Source organism: Muntiacus reevesi, chromosome 14, assembly GCF_963930625.1.
Source record: "Muntiacus reevesi chromosome 14, mMunRee1.1, whole genome shotgun sequence".
Taxonomy (NCBI): domain Eukaryota; kingdom Metazoa; phylum Chordata; class Mammalia; order Artiodactyla; family Cervidae; genus Muntiacus; species Muntiacus reevesi.
In genome coordinates this window covers 46,757,909-46,781,335 of record NC_089262.1, presented here as the reverse complement: position 1 = coordinate 46,781,335, position 23,427 = coordinate 46,757,909, and the positions used below count along the sequence as shown (strand labels likewise).

The following is a 23,427-nucleotide window of genomic DNA, read 5'->3' as shown; positions in this document are numbered from 1 at the left end:
GAAGCAATATATTCCTAAATTTATATGGCAAAATAAAAACCTCACTTTAAAGAAAAATTTCACAAGTATCTTTTCTAATCCAGGTAGCTGAATTCTAATAGAACACATTTGATAAAACATCTTTTACAGTTTTAGAGTAAGGGATTATGAATCATTCAGGTAGAATCTGAAGTCAGGTCACGGTTAGTTATGTTTTGGGAGTCAGTAATATATACTTCCACTGTACAATCATAAGGGATAAATCAAACCCCTTATGATTATACAGTGGAAGTCAGAAATAAATTTAAGGGACTAGATCTGATAGACAGAGTGCCTGGTGAACTATGGACGGAGGTTCGTGACACTGTACAGGAAACAGGGAGCAAGACCATCCCCAGGAAAAAGAAATGCAAAAAAGCAAAATGGCTGTCTGAAGAGGCCTTACAAATAGCCGTGAAAAGAGAAGCAAAAAGCAAATGAGAAAAGGAAAGATATACCCATTTGAATGCAGAGTTCCAAAGAACAGCATGGAGAGATAAGAAAGCCTTCCTCAGTGATGATGCAAAGAAATAGAGGAAAACAATAGAATAGGAAAGACTAGAGATCTCTTCAAGACAATCATACACACCAGGGGAACATTTCATGCAAAGATGGGCTCAATAAAGAACAGAACTGGTATGGACCTAACAGAAGCAGAAGACACTAAGAGGTGGCAAGAATACACAGAACTGTACAAAAAAGATCTTCACAACCCAGATAATCATGATGCTGTGATCACTCATCTAGAGCCAGACATCCTGGAATGTGAAGTCAAGTGGGCCTTAGGAAGCATCACTATGAACAAAGCTAGTAGAGGTGATGGAATTCCAGTGGAGCTATTTCAAATCCTGAAAGATGATGCTGTGAAAGTGCTGCACTTAATATGTCAGCAAATTTGGAAAACTCCGCAGTGGCCAAAGGACTGGAAAAGGTCAGTTTTCATTTCAATCCCAAAGAAAGGCAATGCCAAAGAATACTCAAACTACCGCACAATTGCACTCATCTCACACGCTAGTAAAGTAATGCTCAAAATTCTCCAAGCCAGGCTTCAACAATACGTGAATCATGAACTTCCAGATGTTCAAGCTGGTTTTAGAAAAGGCAGAACCAGAGATCAAATTGCCAACATGTGCTGGATCATCAAAAAAGCAAGAGAGTTCCAGAAAAACATCTATTTCTGCTTTATTGACTATGTCAAAGCCTTTGACTGTGTGCATCACAATAAACTGTGGAAAATTCTTCAAAGATGGGAATACCAGACACCTGACCTGCCTCTTGAGAAACCTGTATGCAGGTCAGGAAGCAACAGTTAGAACTGGACATGGAACAACACACTGGTTCCAAATAGGAAAAGGAGTACGTCAATGCTGTATATCGTCACCCTGCTTATTTAACTTATATGCAGAGTACATCATGAGAAATGCTGGGCTGGAGGAAGCACAAGCTGGAATCAAAATAGCCAGGAGAAATATCAATAACCTCATACATGCAGATGACACCACCCTTATGGCAGAAAGTGAAGAACTAAAGAGCCTCTTGATGAAAGTGAAAGACGAGAGTGAAAAAGTTGGCTTAAAGCTCAACATTCAGAAAACTAAGATCATGACATCCAGTCCCATAACTTCATGGCAAATAGATGGGGAAACAGTGCAAACAGTGGCTGACTTTATTATTTTGGGCTCCAAAATCACTGCAGATGGTGATTACAGCCATGAGATTAAGACGCTTACTCCTTGGAAGAAAAGTTATGACCAACCTAGACAGTATATTAAAAAACAGAGACATTACTTTACTAACAAAGGTCCGTCTAGTCAAGGCTATGGTTTTTCCAGTAGTCATGTATGGATGTGAGTTGGACTATAAAGAAAGCTGAGTGCCAAAGAATTGATGCTTTTGAACTGTGGTGTTGGAGAAGACTCTTGAGAGTCCCTTGGACTGCAAGGAGATCCAACCAGTCCATCCTTAAGAAAACCAGTCCTGGGTGTTCACTGAAAGGACTGATGCTGAAGCTGAAACTCCAACACTTTGGCCACCTGATGCGAAGAGCTGACTCATTTGGAAAGACCCTGATGTTGGGAAAGATTGAGGGCAGGCGGGGAAGGGGACGAGAGGACGAGATGGTTGGATGGCATCACTGACTCAACAGACATGAGTTTGAGTAAACTCCGGGAGTTAGTGATGGACAGGGAGGCCTGGCATGCTGTGGTTCATGGGGTCGCAAAGAGTCGGACACGACTGAGTGACTGAACAGAAGTTATTTAGGACATTATTAGTATTTAAACTTATCCCTAAGTAAGTTTAAAATGCTTACGTAATAATATTCTAACAACAGTACAAACACTAGCAAAGAAATTTAAATTGTTTATAGATACCAAGCTCTTCAACACACTGAATTTTAATAAGGTCAACCTGAATCTGATCTGATATCAAATCTGATTTTTTTAGATTAACATTTCTATGTTTATTTCAACTTTAATAAAAATATATTTATGGAAATAAAAGTTACCATAATCCTGAATATAAGACAAGATATAATTTTGGAAATGCTCTTTTAAACCCATTACCATAAGAATTCTGCTCATTAAAAACAGCTGGGGAGAGGGGGTATTAGTAGTAGTAAAAGGGGAAGATTACAAAGGAGGAAACATAAAACTTCTCAGCGTGACATATATATTCACTACCCTGACTCCAGCAATGGTTTCACAAGGCAAAGATAATCAAACTATATGCTTTAAATATGTAGTTTATGCCAATTTATACCACAATAAAGTGGTTGTAAAAAAGAACTTGCTGCAGAGAAACAGTCTAAAGCAATTAAAAGCAGGAACTTTTCCCCCAGGTCTCCACATCCTGGGTTTGACAATTTCACACTAGATGTACAATTTAACTAGTTTCCATAATACTCATGGGCTCCCTTTCAAACAATACAGTCTAAACTCTACCAGCTGCCCATATTTCAAGAACAAGTTAAAATCATGCTACGCTTTAAACATTCTATCAAAATACATCCATATGGCTCCATCAACTCAGTAGCCAAACTAGTTAATGCTATCATTAAATACATAGAATAACCATACCATTGTATCTTACCACAATGGAAACACTCGATATCACAATGTGTGAACACACAACAAACAGTAGCTGCTGGAAAATGAGACTTAAGGCAAAAATATCTGAATAGAAAACAGAAAATGACCAAAAATGAAAATTATAGAATCTAAAAGCTATTTAGAAAACACAGTAAATTAATTTCAAACGTAAACCACATTTTTCAGATCCCTTCGACCTTGTGTTAGCAAGTACAATTTGCATCTGATAGATTTCATTAAGCCATAAACCAACCAGTGCAATCTAAGAGTTCCAAAAACATTCAATATGCTACTGACAGAGCTTTGTTTCAGTTTACTTGTGGCTAATGCCACCTTTCACTTTAAGTAATTAGACTGATTTGTGGCATATTATATAATAAAAGCCTATTATAAAAGATAAATTTTAAGATATATTTAATACTATATCCACTTGAACCCATCCTCATAAGTTTTGTGGGGGGTGAAACCTGTGTTTTGTTTAAACTTCCCCATCACCAGCAATCTCGGTATGAACCAAAAAATCTGACTTCTGGTGAAAGCTGGGGAACCTACAGGATTACTGAAATGGAAACAGCAAAAGCACTGCAGCTTTCTGAGAAAACATGTTGAGGATGTTAACTTTAAACATTTTTGCTTTAAGATTATGCTCTTTACAATCAGAATATATTTAAACACGGAAGTGGGATGGAAGAAGCTAAAAGCAAATGTGGGTAAACAAAATCAGAACAATCAAAAATACTAAAGAGAGAGCAAATTTACAGTGAGCAGTAAAGAGAAATAACTCTATTATTAACGTGCAAATGAAAAATAAAGTGGTTTCTTTACCATTCATTCAATAAACTTAAGTAGTTGATAATAAAAGGGCTATTTTAACTAGTTTTCTTTTTCTAAACTCAAAAGTAATCACCATAAAGAAATAAAGTGTAACTTTGTTTTAAAAAGTGAATAAACCACGTGTTTAGAGACCAATATCTTGAACATTACAAAGAACGACAATATTCTGAAAATCCAGTTTATTTTCCATGTGGACAGATCCAGTCAGTGTGATCAGTTTTCTGCATGTGTAATAATTTATCAAAATAAGTTTTCCCGCAAGACTCTTTCCCATCAACTCTGAAAATCCTGGTCTTACAACATACCCAAATAAAGCTCTTGAAAATCACCTCCTTAAATTTGGAAGAAAGTGTGGCAAGTCTCTCCTGCTATATTTACTGAACTACAAATGGCTAAAGAGCAGTTTATGTTTCCAAACGTGACTAGCACAACAGCCGAGTTCGGGAATTAGGTTTAGTTTTAGTGCACTTGCTCCAGTTTAGCCAACATGCTACATTGTCCTTTTCTGGGGCGGGGGAGGCTGGGGACAGCGCCACTCAACGTGGACTTGAGGATTCCATTGTACGAAAAGATATGACTCTGCAAGCAGAACAGTGTAAGCTGCCTTTTTTCTTAAGACCTGGACATTTTAAGACAGAAGCTTTGCAAAACATTACACAATTTTTTTATTATTAAATGAGAAACTCTCATTTGTTACATCGTCACATTGCTAGTCAGAGAAATGCTGCAGTGATGAAGAAAGTCAATGTTGGATCAACCAAAGTCCTCATTTCTACAACATTCATTTACAAAGAAATAATGTTCAACACAGCCCAACACAACATTCTTGGTTTTCTTCATATTGAAGTCCCCAAAAAAAATCATCTTCTAATGGGGTATTTTACTACATAAATTATAGTTCTTCATTTTTACAATTCACCCCAAACTGTATGAGAGATGTATCACACTATAATTCTAAAGCTGTTAGGAAATCCTTCACACATCGTCGTCATCCGATGTGTCACTGCTACTTGTCTCTGTGTCCTCATTCTCAATAGTGGGTTTGAAAGTGCTGTTTTTCCAGGGTCCAAACTTGAAGTCACAGATCAGGCCATTTTTCAAAATACCATTTTTCCTCAGACCATTCTTCTGTAACTAAAATATCAACAGAAATAAGCTGAATAAATAAATCATCTTCCAAGAGTTACTACAAACTAAGAATGCTCTAATAATTAAATGTAACCAAGAATACAATAAAGGTAAATAAAACTCCACAGATTATGGTATCATTTCTGAAAAACTAGTTATATAGGTAATTATAGATCAAACCAATATAACAAAATATTTCCTAGTAATAAATCACTACTCTTGGGAGAGCTGCGTTTACAGCATACCAAACCATTTATATATATACACATATATATTCTAATATTTTGGGGGGGGGGGTGGTGTGTGTGTGTGTGTGTGTATACACAGAGAGAGAGAGAGAGAAAGAGACACTACTTACTGATCTATAACCATATAGACAGATAGATATAGATATCTATACACCCATATTCACACAGCATTATTTACAACAGTCAAAAGGTGGAAGCAACCCAAGTGTCCATCAATGGACAAATGGATAAACAAAATGTGGTACATACACATATAATGGATTATTGTGTCTCTGAAAAAAGATATTCTGATTGACCCGTGCTACAACATGGATGAAACTCGAAGACATTCTGCTAAGTGAAATAAACCAGTCACAAAAGGACAAATACTGCATGATTTCACTTACATAAGGGGCTAAGGCAGTCAAATTCATAGAGACAGAAAGCAGAACGGTGGTTTCCAAGAGTTGGGAGGAACAAGGAATACAGTCATAGTTTAATAGGTACAGAGGTTCAGTTTTAACAATGAAAAGAGCTCTGGAGGTGAGTGGTGGTAACATCTGCATAACAATATGAATGTACCTAAATGCCACAGAACTGTATGCTTAAAAATGATTTAAATGGTAAATTTTATGCTATTTGCATTTTGGCACAAATTTTTAATTAGGATGACGAATCTATTAAGTAAATATAACTAATTTCCTCAAAAATTTCATTCAAAGCATGTGAAAAGTGTTTTGAAGATTATTAACATTGGTAATACTTCTATATAGAAAATCGCTTTTATATGACCAGAACTAGTTTCAAAAAGTACAATGGATTTGAAAGAAAATTTGAAAAACTCCCTGAGATTTCCCTCAACTCTACCATACATCTTCTAAGGAATACTCCTTGGCTGCTCAGTGGCATTCATCTGCCAACACAGGAGATCAGGTTTGATCCCTGGGTCAGGAAGATGACCTGGAGAAGGAAATGGCAACCCACTCCTATATTCTTGCGTGGGAAATCCCATGGACAGAGGAGCCAGAAGGGCTACAGTTCACTGGGTCAAAAGAGTCAGACACGACTTAGTGACTAAACAATAACTCTTTCAAAAAAGCAACTATGCAGAAATTTAAAAAAAAAAAAAAAAGAAGAAAGACGTTTAGGATATCAAAATTCCTGTGCCAAGAAAAGGATAAAAAATGAAACTACATCTGAGAAAGCTACTGTTGTTTTCTACTTCTTATCACCAAGTCATTTTTTAAATGCCTGGTAAATGACAAATCAGATACACTCTTTACACTAATTACTAAGCACTGCAGATCCATGGATTTAAAGAAGTCAGCCTTGCAGACCTATTTAAAACAAAGGCAAATCTGACCTATAATGTGATGCTCAACAAATCCCTAAATAAAATGTCTCACCCCTTAAAAATGCTTAGTTATATGTTGTTTTGATTAAGGAAGGGCTATTTTTAAAGTGAGCTTACATGATTCAGTTCTTACCTGTTCACTAATAACTTGGAATTCTCTCATTTCATCCTCAGTTAAGGGTGCACAAGTTTCATCATTTTCACTGTCTTCTTGCCAACCCATCTCCTTTAACAATCTGGAAAGGAATGGAAATGAATAAATTTAATTTAGAATTTTACCCAAATTAAGTCCTTTTATATTATGTGCAAGAAAACATGATCCATTATACAAAATCCGCACAAAAGATGTTAGGGTTTATGCTTTAAATATCTGTCTGAAAGTGAATAGGTAAGATTATGCCAAATAAACTGTTTTAAATAATAAGATCAGAATGAAATGCCTAATTACTTTATCTTTGGTGTAAGGGGTTCTCTAAGGCTGGAAACCTGCAAAAGGTCCTTTTAGGCTAAAAACTGAAGAAAATTTGCTAAATTCTTATACTACCTCCCCATTTCTTTAGGGCCACTACAGTTCATCATGTTCTTAGTTATTCATTAGGTTTTCTACTTCTGTTTTTGTTTTTTAAATAACTACATCCCTTAAGCACTTGTTACTCCTTTTTATTCCTAACTCATTTTTCAAACTGAACCTGTCACAAATTGACTACTCTGTAGATTTTTATATACTGTCAAACAATCTCATCAAAAAATCAGTGCTCAGAGACTTGAAATATACCCATAATTTTACCTAAAGCCTTTGACTGTATGGAGCATCACAAACTGTAGAAAACTCTTAAAGAGATGGGAACACCAAACCATCTTACCTGTTTCTTGAGAAACCTGTATGCAGATCAAGAAGCAACAGTTAGAACCTTTTATCGAACACCTGACTGGTTCAGGATTAAGAAAGGAGTACAACAAGGCTATTTACTGTCATCCTGTTTATTTAACTTATACACAGAGACCATCATGCGAAATGGCAGGCTGGATGAGTTACAAGCTGGAATCAAGATTGCCAGGAGAAATAGCAACAACCTCAGGTATGCAAATGATACCAGTCTAACGGCAGAAAGCGAAGAAGAACTAAAGAAACTCTTGATGAGGGTAAAGGAGAGTGAAAAAGCCAGCTTAAAACTCGGTATTACAAGAATTAAGATCATGGCATCTGGTCCCATCACTTCATGACAAATAGAAGGGAAAAAGGTGGAAGCAATAACAGATTTCCTCTTCTTGGGCTGTAAAATCACTGTGGATGGTGACTGCAGCCATGAAGTTAAAAGGCGATTGCTTCTTGGCAGGAAAGCTGTGACAAACCTAGATAGTACAGTAAAAAGCAAAGACATCCCGTTGCTGATAAAGGTCCATAGAGTCAAGATTATGGTCTTTCCAGTAGTCATGCATGGATGTGAGAGCTGGACCATAAAGACAGAGTGGTGAAGAACTGATGCCTTCAAATTGTGATGCTAGATAAAGCTCTTGAGAGTCCCTTGGACAGAAAGGAGATCAAGCCAGTCAATCTTAAAGGAAATCAACCCTGAATACTCATTGGAAGGACTACTGCTAAAGCTCCAATACTTTGGCTACCTGATGTGAACAGCCAACTCATTAGAAAAGACCCTGCCTGATGCTGGGAAAGATTGAGGGCAGGAGAAGGGGGCGCCAGACGATGAGATGGTTGGATGGCATCACTGACTCAATGGACATGAGTTTGAGCAAACTCCAGGAGACAGTGAAGGACAAGGAAGCCTAGCGTGCTGCAGTCCATGGGGTTGTGAACTCGGACATGACTTGGCAACTGAACAACAACACAGTATACCCGCATTTTACAGATGAACAACCATGATCACATAAGTAAAAAATTTTGCCTACTTGATAGCAAAGAAGCAGAATTCTGGTTTTCTGCCTCCCAAGTTAATATACACTGCGCCAAACTCTGTAGTCTCTGGACTAAACCCCACAATTAGGAATAGATCATAACAGTGATCTGCACTTTGCCTTTCCATTAGCATTTCTTTTCATTCTCTTTCAAACTATTATCAAATCACTCTAATATCACTTTCACAATTATCACCCTCTGCCAAATTCAACAGCTTCCCAACGCCTAAAAGAACAAACTCCGTAACACACAACGACCACAAATTCAAATTCCTTACATTAGAAAAAGCATAGAACTAGAAGTGGAAGACCTGGGTCACCAATCCTACTCTATCAAAAACCACATATAAGACAGAGCTCCTTCTTCATCTAAAGCACTCAAAGAGTTTGACTAGATCTCTAAAGCCTTGCCTTTGCAATGTATCTCTAACTCCATTTAGGACTCACTCTTGTCAAGATATGCTATACATCACCCCTAAAACAAACCATGAATATATTCTACTCTAAACATCCTTTCACACCCCCATTTCAGAATGACTACCCAGCACCCTTGCCTGTATTGTCTCACCCTTTAAGATTTAATTTAGGTTCCAACTAAAATCTTCAAACTGGTATTCAAGCCATAATGCTATCTAACCCCAAATTCCTTTGCATTTTTCTGGCACTCATTTCTATTAATTCATTTGGTGCTTAAACAAGGTAACAATTACCTCTCTGATGTTGAAACTATCCTCAATACTGTGATGGTATACTGAAACTTGATAATAACTAGTAATGTATGTGTGAAATTATTTCATTTTAAATTTTAATTTACACATTTGAACCAAAAAAGTAATCCTGAGAACTGTATCACTGATACCTTTTTAAATCAAGCAACATGAGTACTTAAAGATGTATGTAACTTAAGAAAGTTTACAGGGAGGTCCCTAGTGGTCTAGTGGTTAGGATTAAGGCTTTCACTATTGTGAGTTGGGTTCCATCCCTGGTTTGGAAACTGAGATCCCACAAGCCTCTCCCTCCTCTCTGCCCCTGCCCCCTCCCAAAAGAGATTTACAGAAAATCTAAAGCCATGGAAAATAAATAGCACTCAATTTTCAGAGAAACACATGCTACAATATGGATGAACCTTGAAAGTATTACTGAAAATAGACTGGTGGTTACCCAGGAAAGACAGTAACAATGAGGAGTAACTGTAAATGAGCATGGGGTTTCTTTATGAAGTAAAGAAATGTTCTGAAATTAGACTGCGGTGACAGCTATACAACTTCAAATATACCCCAAATTAACAAACTGAGTAAAGAAATTAAAGAGTATATACATTATATCTCAATGAAGTTGTTAAAAAAATCAATTTTCCATATAAAATCAAAATTTTGGGTAGAGAAAAAAGTAAAAACACCGACCTGTGTTCTGCTTCAAGTGAACTAGAAAGAACATCAGTCTGTGGGAAGGTTGAAGACCGAATGATCTGTTGGGAAATTACCGAGGCATTGCCATTCTCTTGTGGAATTTCATTTTCATCGAAGTTTCGATTTATATCCCTTTCTTGGTGAGTACTATTGCTGTTATGCAAATTAAATGAGTCGTCATCCTGATTTTTGAAGAGTTAAAAAAAAATTAGAGATAGTTATTAAAAAAGGCAACGTTAATAGATCCTGGTTAGATTTTCATGGATAAAACATAACTGTAATGCTTATATAATCATGAAGAAAACAGTTTCAGAAGATGTAAAACTAAGTTGTGAAGGCAATTTCCTAACTTCCAAGTATTCACATCTATTCGACAAAAACAAAATTAAAAGGATAAAGGTAGGCAAGATGGGGAAAACTAAAAGTACAAATATGAACAGGAATGTTTTTAAATTTCATTTTTGCACAGCAACTAGAATAAGAAAAATCTATTCAGAAAGGAAATCATTATTTATACAAATAGCTAACTAGCCTTGCTTTCAGAAATATGAAAATATCTGCCCAACTACTCCAATGACATGCTAACGTCAAGCCAAGAATTACATACACCTTCAATTACCTTTTCTGAGCCCACATGGCTTTCATCTTCGTGCTCCTCTTCCACTCTGTCCCTTTTCAATGCTTTCAAAAACTCACTCTTCTTATCTGTGCGCATTCGTGTCAGTTTGGTTAGACGAGGCTGCTGATTAAGTTTGTCAACAGGTGAAGAAGAATTTGAGCGATTACACTAAGAAAAAAAAGAAAAAAATTTAGAATGTTGATAAATACATAGAGAACTAATATCAACATAAAGTTCACAACTAATATCAACATAAAGTTCACAACTATAATGGCTATTTCACTTTCTTCACAATATACAAGATTGACTTTAAATTCTATTTTCCACTATCCTTGTTATTTTTATCTATCTCACTGAATGACTAAATATAAAATTTTTCTTATCCGAGAAACAAAGTATGATAATACTAGACCTGTCATTCTAAATTAGGAGATTTAAATATTATTTTATAAAATGGATCCTGAAATTGTTTAAATATTTTTATATATATTTTTTAAAAAGCAGTTTTTAAATTTATGTTCCACAGAGTTTGAAGGTTCTAATAAAAGCTTCTAAAGCGAACTAGTATAACTATTTATGCACAGGTACACTAAGAGTTTATCACATAGGATTTCACAAGAGAAGTTTTGTGGGAAGAGCAGAGGAGGGTGGGAAAGGCACATGTACTAGAGTCCTTTTATTTTTCATATACTGAGAGTGGAACACAGAAGGAAAGAGAATGCTGGAATTCTATGTCACAGGAATTTTAAGCCTTGGGAATAAATCAAAATGCTTAACTTAGCAATAACATCTGCAGACTATAATGAATTGAAGCCACAATTAACCAGCTGGGAATGCTGGTCCTTCTAGCACAGCTCTAAAATTCTATGACTGAGAACTAGTCAATGAGGGGTTATAATACTCCAATATAGTACCCAGAACAATCTGAGTTATTACAATATAGTCACAAGTGTCTTTTGTCCCTAAACTGGTCAGGAAGTCCCTGATCTAGAAGTTTCAGAAAGCTGGCCAAATGAGAAAGAAATGTGTAAGCTACTAAGTATTCAAAGTCAGTAAATATGCATCTTTCTCTCCCTCTTCTCTGCCCCAAGTGTTAATACTAATAAAATGTCCATCATCCCCAAAAGAGTATATAAATCCTCATTTTTAAGTCAAGGTTTAATCCTACATCATAACATAACTTTATGACAAAAGTAAAAACATCTGATTTCATAATTCTTTTCTTAAAAATTACTCTTTCTGGGACTTCCCTGGTGGCTCAGTGGTAAAGAACCCGCCTGCCAAGCAGGAGACGTGGGTTCGATCTCCGGGTCGGGTAGATCCCCTGGAAAAGGAAATGGCAACCCACTCCGGTATCCTTGCCTGGGAAATCCCATGGACAGAGGAGTCTGGTGGGCTACATCTATGGGGTCACAAAGAGTTGGACACGACTTAGCAGGAGACACGGGTTCCACTCCTGATCCACAAGATTCCACATGCCAAGGAGCAACTAAACTTGTGCACCACAACTACCGAGCCTGTGTTCAAGAGCCCAGGAGTTCCAACTACTGAGCCCACATGCAGCAACCACTGATGCCTAAGCACCCTAGAGCCCGTGCTCCACAAGGGAAACCCGGGCACTGCAACTAGAGAGTAGCCCCCGCTTGCCAAAACTCAAGAAAAGCCTGCACAGCAATGAAGGCCCAGCAGAATCAAAAATAAATAATTTTTTTTTAAGCCACTCTTTCTGGTTCATGGGTTACACATGTTTATTTTGCCACAGAATTTTCTACACTTTAGGTTATTTGGACATTTTGTTAGAAATTTTAAAATTATCCCTCCTTAAATTGCAAAATTAGTTAGCAAACAGAAAGAAGTATCTGAATTCTGGAAGAACTACAGTCTCTTACTTTAATGAATCTGTTCACTGAATCTATGCCTTTTGTTCACTGTTAATTAAATTATCATGACTGAGATAATAAATTATCATGACTGAGATAATTTGGCTCCTCAGGAGTACTTTTATTAAATGCCATACCTCTTTCACTGAAGTTGTTGATGGACTAAAATTCTTGGCAGTTGATTTAAAAGCATTAAAGTTGCCAACACCATATGTAGACTCATGAGGGAAAGAAGTCCCAACTTTATTTTCTTTAGTTTGGCTTTTCCATTGTGTAGGCTAAAGAAAAAACACACAAACATTAATTAATGTGTATCTAAACAGATTACATAGAGGAGAGAGAGAACAAAGTGAATACTATAAAATAAAGATGACTAAATGTGACTTTAAAAAATTATTTTTTTACTATATCTTAATCATTTCTACATGGTTCTTCTCTTTTTTTTAACAAATAAAATCAAAATCTGATATCAGATGAAACATTTAACTACCTTGCTTTTTTTCCCAAGTTTTTTATAAACCTTAAGTTAGGTTTCTCTTGCCTAATACCAAGAAAACACAAGTGAGAGTTCCAAAAGCCTAAAACTGAAGATGAAGGACAGCATTTTAAACCATTATTAAGCAAATATATCACAGATGCATCTGGCAAACAAATACTTACAGATTTCATTTACTACTAAAACAAGAAAACATACACAAACACACAAACCACTTAAAGGGTAATTAAGGATACACAATGGCCCAACACTTTCCACTTAGAAATCAGCAGCCCACCAATACCCTCCCCACCCTGATGTGAATTTTTCAACATTTTTTTGGACAAAGTAACTCAGTTGATATCAACTTATAACTTGCATATTTAACAATTTAGAACTTACTTTTGTAGGTGGAGCAGCAGGTTTAGGAACTAAGCCTTTATAAACACTTGGACCAGTCCCATTCTTAACTGGCTGTGACTGAAGATTTCCTACTACTGGGAATCCAGATAGTTGTAAGTCTTTTGTATTACCTTTCTTAATGACCAGCATCCTTTGAGTTCTAGATTTAGGATTCGGGGGATATTCTGTATAAATAAAGCACGAGCAACAGTTATACAGTTTAAATTTTAGCATAAAATTAAATCACCAAAGAATAGTATATTCCAAACTTTACTGTATTTAAAAATAACAGCTGCTTCTTTGATAAAATAACTAAGCTATGTAACTATGAATTATATTCTTGCTTGAGAAATAGTTTCAACAATCACCAGACCATAGCAAGGAACTGAGCAATGTCAACTAACATTCAGAGATGAATTCAGTTAGACAGTGACCTAGAATGGTAACTATGACCAAGCCAAAATTAATTACATTTGAGTATATTTTTCAATTATAAATTTCATCCTAACAGCTCTTTAGACGTGAAATACAAGATACATTTTCCTCTTTTCCATTCTGAAAAGAGTCTTCCTAATTCTTTTTATTTCATTCATAGTTATTACCAATAAGAAAGGATCTACAGTCCCTCTATTTCTTAATTCCTGCTCAATTTATGACTAATGAAAAGGGGAACTATGTTTTCATATACCAGTTCATTCAAATATTTACTGGCCATCCAAACTACACTGAAGACATTGTGCAAGCTGTAGGGGATCCAACTCAATCCATGCTTCTGAAGACAGTACTAGAAAGCTTTTCTCAAGACAACTAAATTTGCTAAAATATGAAATATAACTTGTAGAGTTTAATCAGTTAATGTGTAACCAAACAGGTAATGTGTAATTAAACAGGTGTTACAATGAGCACGTTCCCAATAATGGCAGTGACATGTCTTTCTTCCTATAGAAAAACTCTGAAAGCCATCAGTTTCACCACTGAAGAGTTTCGAAGAAAAGAATTAACTGGAAACAAAACTGCAGAAAATGTAAATTAAAATTAGTTTAAGATATGATCCTATGAGAGAGTGAGTAGTACATATGTATATAATGATGGCCTGCATCAAACAAACCAAATTTTCTACTGGTTTATCTCAAAAACTAAACAATGACTACTAGTGATACAGAGGCATTCTCAAAGTCCCTCTGAAACTCAACTCTTCAAACTACAGAGCTGATAAAGTAGTTCATTTATTGCAATGCTAAAAAAATAAAAGAACAAGAACCTGAGAATTCCATGGTGGTCCAGTGGTTAGGACTCAGTGCATTCACTGCACAAGCCCTGTGGTGTAGCAAAAACAAGCAAACAAACGAACAACACACCACCCAAGAACCTAAAGCAAATTGAGAAAAGATTCATCTTTCTGAAAGTTAAACATTGAAAGTTTACTAGGGCAAACATTCCAACTTCTCAGCTACCTACAAAGGCCCAAGATATGAAACCTAAGAAAATTATTTTCAGGCACACAAGGACACTAATTACATTACCAATATATAGTTTTTCTGAAGAACTAACACACTGAAGTCAAAACGAAAATGAAGAATAATGATCTTACACAGAGGCCAATGAAGAACATTAGAAATACTGCTAAACAATTTTAAGTTTTACAATTACTTCTGGTAAACAGAAGGTGACAGCATAAATAAAATAGTAAAAAGACTCCTGAAATTACCAATTGTTTAAATTACAATATAAGAGAAAATCTTAACAGTCTGGCACTCAAAATCTAAGTTAATGAACATCAGGAATCTGAGGGATGACTGACTGATGCTGGGAAATGCAAAAAGTCTTAAGAGTCTGTAAGGTCTAACCTCAGAAAAATCCAAGTGCTGAAGTAGGAGGCGGTTTTATCTGTGCATCACAATAAGTTCATACATGACTGGCAAAGACTTCTATTCCAATATCGTCAATTAAGCACACAAGTTTATCTTCCTTCCCTTTTAGATCCTTATGTTAAAATTACCATAATGAGTGTTATTCGCTCAGTCCCATCTGACTCTTTGCAACCCCAAGGACTGTAGCCCGCCAGGCTCGTCTGTCCATGGGATTCTCCAGGCAAGAATACTGCAGTGAGTTGCCATTCCCTTCTCCAGGGAATGTTCCCAACCCAGAGATTTAACCCAAGTGTCCTGCATTGCATGCAGGCAGGTTCTTTACCATCTGAGCTACCAGGAAGCCCCCCAAACTATAATGAGGGAGGTAAACAAATACAGCAATAAAGAACAGGAAGAGGTTCCTCAGCAATGAATGATATCAACCCATATTTCAAGAGAATAAATAAAGTAAAGAAACTTCAGCTTAGAGTGTGTGCACAAAGAAACCCAACAGCTGAGGAGGGGACTAATTTCCGCTGTAGAATCTTGGATTGCAGAGTGGGACTTGGAAACGCCATATAAAGCAGAATACAGAAATGAAATCTTTTCAGACAAAAATCAATCGCCAAGAAAAGTAACATAAATCTACTAAAGTAAAATCTTTACTAAAATAAATCCTAAACAATGTACTTAAGGCAGAAGTAAATGATTTCACACTGAAGGCTGAGGGTACAAGATGAAAAAGAATAGTTTTGTACTTAAGTCATCACTCATCAAAACTAGAAGACAGAAGAGGAGAACAGATAAGCATGAAGGTATGATTAAGCCTCAATATAATTTCTGACTACAAAGTTCACCTTTCCTAAAACTGGATTTCTAGATACCTAAGAAATACTCTCACAGTCTCCTCAAAGAGGTCTTTGATGCAAAGAATGAAAGAAAATCCTACAAAGAAAGATGAAGCCTAAGAAATCAGTCACAGACAAGAGGTAGTAAAGTAAAAGATAATAAAGGTACCTAAAAGATAATGAAAGGGACTGGGAGGAAAAAGAAAGTCGGACACAGTGCTGATTTACTTACTAAGCATTCATATTCAAATAGTACAGAAATTAAGACCATGTGCTTTTGTACCAGATTTACAGAATTTTGATACTTGCTCCAACATCACTACTCTCATCTATAAAATGAAAACCAGTTCTTGTCTCAGAGTTACTGTGAAACGTTCTCTTTAAAGAAAAATGTCCAGAAAAGTCATATACAATCTTCACTGTAATAGGCAACTGTATTTCAAATTAAAGGTGTCTTTTTGAAGAATTTTAAACCTAAAATTTAAACTGAACAACCACAAGAGTATAGAAGATGAGAAAAATTACAACAGAAATAAACAAAATAAAGACTAACCTATATCATATACATCTATGCTGAACACAGTACATAAACCTGCCTGTTTAACAAGAAATGTGTTCTTAGTCTAATGGGCCTGGATGGCACGGCAGCCGACAGCAGAGGTGTGCACCTGGTGACGTGTTCCCAGGTGTGTGTGCCACTAGTGTCTGTGTCCTCAGGGTGAACTGCAGGCAATTCCCGCCACCCTTCCCCGATGCTCTGGAAGACTCTCCAAGAGCAGCAGATGCTGGTTATTGAACTGCTGGTATCATGAGACCGGCTGACCAAAATTGAGAACTTGGACTTCAGAGCCCCTACTTTTTGATAAGAGACATTCTAGCTAAGCACTCAAATTAATGTGTTAAACATCAATACAAGAACACAGAAGCCAAAAAGATAAGTGGGGGAGAGGTCTGAGGAAGGGGGGGAGGGGAGGGAGAAGGGAAAGAGGAAGGGTGGGAAAACTGATTCTTGATGGTAATAATCACATCTAAGCAATGGAAAAGGTGATGGCAGCACTAGTAACTTAAATCTGCATGATTTCTATTACTTATAAACTAGCTTATCTATGCACAGATTATCTGTGCAAATTCTCCTGACATGAACCTTCTGAGCTAGGTGCTGAATCTGTTAGATTCAAACAGTATCCAATGACTCCTGTACTTTCTCCACTTTATCAACTGGTAAACTTCATGAAAAAGATTCAAATTGCTCATCTTTTTAAAGAGAAAATTTATGCATTGATGAAAGATGCTAACACTTATAAAGAAGAATTAGTGACTTCGGTGACTTCCTTCTATAAATCATATATGCTTATTATCAAGCTCATATAAGCAGATGTTCAAACTGCCTTCAAAATACCTGAAGGCAAATATGAGTTGTGGATTTTCATATCATTATTTCCTTCTATCCTTACAAACAACTGTAATCTGATGATACCTGGCTTTAAATATTGTTTTATCATCTTGTTATTTCATGCTCTCCCAATATCTTTGAATGTTGTAGTAAGTTTTGTTCCTTAAATACAAAGGCAATAGTGGAGGGGAGAGGCTCAATCTTTTGAAGAAAAATTAGAATTAAAACACTGCCACGTATAATACAAAGTAAGTTGGCCACACGCATAAGTCCGAGCTGACATCTCAATTCCTTATTCTCTTCTGTTTTCATGCTCTCCAGACAGTTGCCTTATATTCTGATTCAATCAGTTTTCACTTTTATTTTTGAATCTATCACTTTTTGTCTTTTTGTAAATCTATCAGAATCTTCCTGACTTACTGGATTTGAACATAATTAGCTAACTCATATTAAACAGCTGCAACATGATCAAGGATACCAATTTAACAGATAATTTAATATTAACAATGCTTTTCTTATTAGTATTAGCATAGTGCTCCATCCTCATCTCACAGACAAGAAAATTCACTGAGATTAAGTAACCTTCCCAAAGTCTAAGTAACTAACAGGTAAAAGACCTAATGTTAGCACCCAGAACTATCTGATAATGCACTTAACCACTGTATTATATTACTGGAGAAAATGGATTAGAGTATTGGCTAGGTCAGACAGTTCAAAATGTATACCATTTTCAACTAAAATACTACTAGTAAGCCTATACCGAATGGTCAAAACAAGAGTCTTGTAAGTGTACACTACCAAGTCAGGGTCCACCCTTCCCCTCATCATCACAGTGATGACAGTTACTAGTTTAGTTTCCTCATCGTGATATAAGAGGCAATTTAACTGTGTGAATAATAGTCAAGTGAAGGATAAATAGTATTTTAATTGCTTTCACACTAATCTGAAGAGGAAACTCAATCACATAAGACATAATAACATACGAGTATCAGAAGCAAAGAATCGGTACCATAGCAATAAAGCCATCTGAACACTAATTTTAAAGGACAAAAATACTTTAAAGATTATTTTTCTATAGATTGGTATTATTTGAATATTGCTATTTTTGATATTTTATGTAATGTACAAATCTTGTTTCACAGTAGTATGAGACTTTTAGTCACATGAGTTTCACTGACATATGTCAAAGAAGAGGCATGATATTCTTTCCTTTAACAAGGTACCCACATTACTCATGAAAAAGAGCAGGCTTTCTAAAACAAAAACAACTTAACTGATGAACACTATCTCTAACTCTCTTACTTATGTCATCTAATCAAAACTCTTAATTTTCCCTTCTCAACTGTGAACATGTGTTATATTACCTTTTTCTTATTGTTATGTTAACAACTGTTTTCACAGACATTGAAGAATGTAGAATCATACCAATATATGAACTTTATACAAAGCAATCTGATAAAGATTATTCCCTTCTCTTAATCCCTTTACAAAGTCACCTTAAACACTTTCACTTGTTTTCATGACCTAAACCTCATTTAGTGTTATCATGTCACTCAACCTGTATGCTAGTGGCTAGTATCATTAGAATTCTCTAGAAGACAATCCATCTTTAAGAACTGGTCACCAATTTGCTTTAATTTAGAAGGCTAAACAAATAAAATTCATAGTACTGTATCAAATATGAGCAAAAATTAGGAAGTTCATCAAATTATCAAAGGATAAACACAAATGTAAATGCTGAGTTGAAACAAAACTAATTAATAGTGACTAAAGAGTTTTCATTATTTAGTATCTTAGCACAAAATGTTAGGCTCTGTTAATACTATGTTGCTGACATATTATGTCAACACAGAATAGCCAGTAGGACTTCTAAAAACACAAGTCAATTTGATAGTTACTAATGTCTCAAACTACTCGAATCAATCAATCACCCAGCTAAATTATTTTAAAATTCTCACAGGAACACTGAAGTGCCTTGATTTTTTGTTTTATATTTAAATTGCTAGATATAGGAGATAAATTTAGTATGAATCAAGCTCAACAGTAATCCTGGTTAAGATAAAAACACTACAAAAGTCAGTTACAAACTACAAGGAGTTTCCAATAAAACTAAGTTCGAGGTAGAGTTAAACATATTTAACAACAGGTTTAAATAGCTTAGCTATTAATACTTCATTCAAACTATTTTTTAAAGTTGGGATATTATGTTTAGACTCTTGCAATTTTTGATTTACAAAAGGACAGTTACAGGGACAAACCAGTGGTATTTTTTAATATATATTACATTTCCATTATTAAATTTTGACTTACCTGGAAGGAAGTAGCACTAGATAAGTTCTACTGAAAATTCTCTGGCTTCCTCAGGAACATAGCTATTTTAAATGTTGCAATGGGGAAAACAATATTTGGGAACCCAGGGCATAAATTAAGAAAGGAATAGTGAAGTGTAATACAATGAAAGTTTCATTGTATTCCTATGGGAAGTACTGGGAATTTAACAATTAATCAAGTCACAGTTTTTTTTTCTAATGCAGACACACTTTTTAGTTTACCTAAGACACAGTAAAGAGTACATCTTCCTTTTAAACATCTTTTCAACTACTGCTCAAAATCCTTAGACCAACCCTGAAACAGTAGAACCAAAATCTTTATATTAATACATTTTATTCTCAATATTTTCAAAAATGTATTTCTAAATCATTTCTAAAATTATTAACCAAGGATCAGTACCAGTAGTATCTATAGGTAGTTTTATATGACAAACGCTCACTAACATTCTTGATTTTATTTACTTTCATTTTAATCAAATCCAAATTATTCCTAATTTCTTAAGAGATTTTATTTAACACCTTGCAGGTGGTTCTATATTCTTATGCAATCAGCTGTTCCCAGAAAAACTGAATAATAAGGAAACATACCTAAGAGAGGAGCTTGGGAGATTTTTTTGGTTGGGTATGTGTGTGTCTGGGCGTGTAGGCCTGGGGAGAGTGGTAGAAATACTAATTTGCAATACAGAAAAAACAATGCCATTCACATGGTTCTAACAAAAGTGTCTGACAACCCCCACCCCCACCCTCAAGAAGCCCTTAAATAAATTGGGAGATCAAAAGTAACAAAATAATTCCCCCAGCGTATCACCCCCAAATACAATAAAGAACAGCACAGGAAGTGGCAAAGTTTAAAATAATGCCTTTATCATCAGGACTATTATGCTGTCATAAGCCACGATCCTTTTGTTTTGGTAAATTGCTTATTTTCAATAGAAAAACACAAGAACGTGTGTACAAGTTCCAAAGCAGATGCATCGCCTCTGAATTTGGTATCAAATAATTAAATTTATTTTTCAGATATCAAATCTTCATATTTTAAATTATTCCATTATTTTAAACTTCACTTAAATCTCTAAAAAGCTAATTAAGTTACTCTAAGTGCAGTTTAATCTTCTGTAGATGCTATCAAATTAAACTTTCAGCAGTTTTAAAAAGGGAGTCATTACCAGAAAAATTGTCAAGATTTGACAACCAAAAAGGCAAATAATCTCAAACATAGACTAGTTCTAGGCAAAGTTTATACAATTACTTTTAATACTGTCTGTGTAGAACCATTTTCATTAAGTAAAAAATTATTTTTATAGCACACTATGATTAAAATCTTTCCAGTTAAGTTTTCAACTTTGAAAAACTGTAAGTTGAGTTAAACTAAATTTTTTGTTTCAACAGATTATCGAGCTGCTCTCCAAATGATATCAATTCATTACATTTAACTTACTTTTTAAAAAATTCATATCTGAATATACTTAATGGTACTAATATGTGTAAATAATTATCCAAATCAAGCTTTTCTTCTGTCCCCAATATCTTGTTTTATTAAAATGCTACCTTTTTCTTTATAGCTTAGCACGTCAAAAACAGGTATTTAAAAGATAAAGTTTAATTCTAGCCTACTATTTTAAAAAACACAAATGTGAAACCTAAAAATAACATTTTATACCCGTCAACGATAAATCAAAAATTACTTACCCCATACACCTGCAGCTAAAGATTTATTCTGATTTGGTTCTCTCTCATATTCAGGATTTAGAGATGGCTGGGAAAAAAAGGTGGAATAAAAAGAACAAATGTTTAAACTGCTCATATTTAAGAAAAAAAATTCCTTTTAAAAGTAATCTCAAGAATATACTGACAAATTTGACATAATGAACTCTTAACAACACTAATTATTCATAAATCTTACTTTCTGCTTATTGTAACAATTAAAATGGTTAATATCTATACTCACGATAAGTTGAAGAAAACAAGTGTCTTTAAATACTCTCCTCATCCTCAACTACATGAAGAAAAAGTGTTTAAAAAAAAAAGAAGAAAGCAAATGCAGGAGAATGCAGTCTTTGCATCAAAATGAGAAATCATCCTCTCTTAGCATAAGGTTAAGAGTAGACAAGAGGAAATCAGACCAATCCTTAATTCTTCTTACGTTTGCATCCCTGAATGCTTTAGTTAACAAGCTCACACTCAAAGCAAAGTACAGGTTTATTACTTCAAATAGTGATGCTCAGGTTATTAAAACGAAAACTAAGTTGAACACTGAATGTGTACTCTAAAGCTTAGCTTAGTAGATGTTTGTTCTTTAGAAAAGGAAAATTTTTTAACTTCTATGAAGAATAAAACGACATAAATTTATCCAAAGTTTTAAAAAACCACATGGTGAGACACAGGAATAAGTAAACATAAGGAACGAAGAAGATTGGGGAAGGAAAGGGTTACGTACAGAAAGCCTAACGAAATGTAAAGACTAAAGATAACTGAACCAAAATAAATAAATAAAAATTAAAAAATAATTGAACCTGTCAAGTGTGATCTCTGGAGAAAATGATTTGTACTGATAAAATCTCCTGAGCACTTGTAGAAACCTCATTCGTAATAAAATTACAAGCAACTTACAAAATCCTCAGCCTCAAACTGCTTGCGTTCTCTCTTGTCTTCTTTCCTCCCTGTTTCACTGTCAGGTATGTTGTTTTCATGTAGTCCTTGGCTTTTTCCAGAATGGAAAATACTGCTACGAGAACGGGAACTTCCACCATGGTATCCCCCTCGATGATTTATGTTTTCAGTACCATTTCTTCCATGTGTACGCCATCCATTTTTTTCTTTTCTTCCAAAGTTACCTTTTTAAAATAATGGCAAAGTATTACAAATTCAAAGATGGTTATGCTTAAAGACTCAATCACAATCAAAACAATTCCTGCAAGAATGTGAAGAAAATTCTTCTTAAACTCTACTATTCCTCGGCAACTTTACCTCCATTAGGACGTCCAATACCAGAATCAAAGCCATCTGAAGAGTTGTGTCGTCGGCGGTTCACATCGTAACGATTTTCTGTCCATGAAAAGTTTTCAGAATGCTTTTCAAAATTCAGTGACGACTGAAACAAATTATAAGATAAACACACATATAAAATCTGACTAACTTTAGAAACTAGTAATACACTGGCTTTATTTATTCCCAAGAATTTTAAATGTTTAAATAGAATATTTTATAATTATTTCAATTGTTTGGTAACCAAAAACTTGTAAGAGGGATTCCACTGTTCATCTATTTTTTCTACCTAAGATAAACCAGAGCACCATTTTGAAAGAGTTTAACAACTATATTCACCCGAAAACTTTAAAGGTAAAGACACTGTAAAGGCATCAAGGCAAATATAGTACACTTCTTTTAAAATAAAACATAGTATCGTGTATTTCACATTCTTTGATTTAAATAGCTCAAGGTTTTCTTCAAGATCAGAAAATTATGGCGAATCAAGCTATAATTCTATTTTAAGTTCTCTATAGATTTACTTCTAAACTCCTCTTCCCCAAAACAAGCGTTTTAAAAAATCTGTCAAAGAAAGAATGTTGTAAAAGCTTTATAATTCTCTCCAGGACAAACAGAAAAGCTCCTCAGTTTTAATACAAACACACTGCACACACTCATTATTTAAGTAGG

General features: G+C 35.0%; 1 protein-coding gene across 3 annotated transcripts in view; it reads right to left on the bottom strand.

Moving 5' to 3' along the window:
* Positions 1 to 4,105: 4,105 nt before the first annotated feature.
* GPBP1 (GC-rich promoter binding protein 1) overlaps positions 4,106 to 23,427 on the bottom strand; it is a 65,752-nt gene continuing 46,430 nt past the window's right edge. For 2 of the 3 annotated variants that reach the window (XM_065905125.1, XM_065905124.1), the window contains exons 4-13: positions 22,738 to 22,861; positions 22,381 to 22,604; positions 21,460 to 21,526; positions 20,359 to 20,418; positions 13,350 to 13,534; positions 12,610 to 12,750; positions 10,593 to 10,760; positions 9,968 to 10,155; positions 6,784 to 6,886; positions 4,106 to 5,075 (exon numbers count right to left, since the gene is read on the bottom strand). In XM_065905125.1, the coding sequence (XP_065761197.1) occupies positions 4,917 to 5,075; positions 6,784 to 6,886; positions 9,968 to 10,155; positions 10,593 to 10,760; positions 12,610 to 12,750; positions 13,350 to 13,534; positions 20,359 to 20,418; positions 21,460 to 21,526; positions 22,381 to 22,604; positions 22,738 to 22,861 (1,419 nt within the window). In that variant the 3' untranslated portion in view covers positions 4,106 to 4,916. The remainder of the gene's footprint in view (positions 5,076 to 6,783; positions 6,887 to 9,967; positions 10,156 to 10,592; positions 10,761 to 12,609; positions 12,751 to 13,349; positions 13,535 to 20,358; positions 20,419 to 21,459; positions 21,527 to 22,380; positions 22,605 to 22,737; positions 22,862 to 23,427) is intronic. The other variant, XM_065905126.1, reaches the window with a different exon arrangement.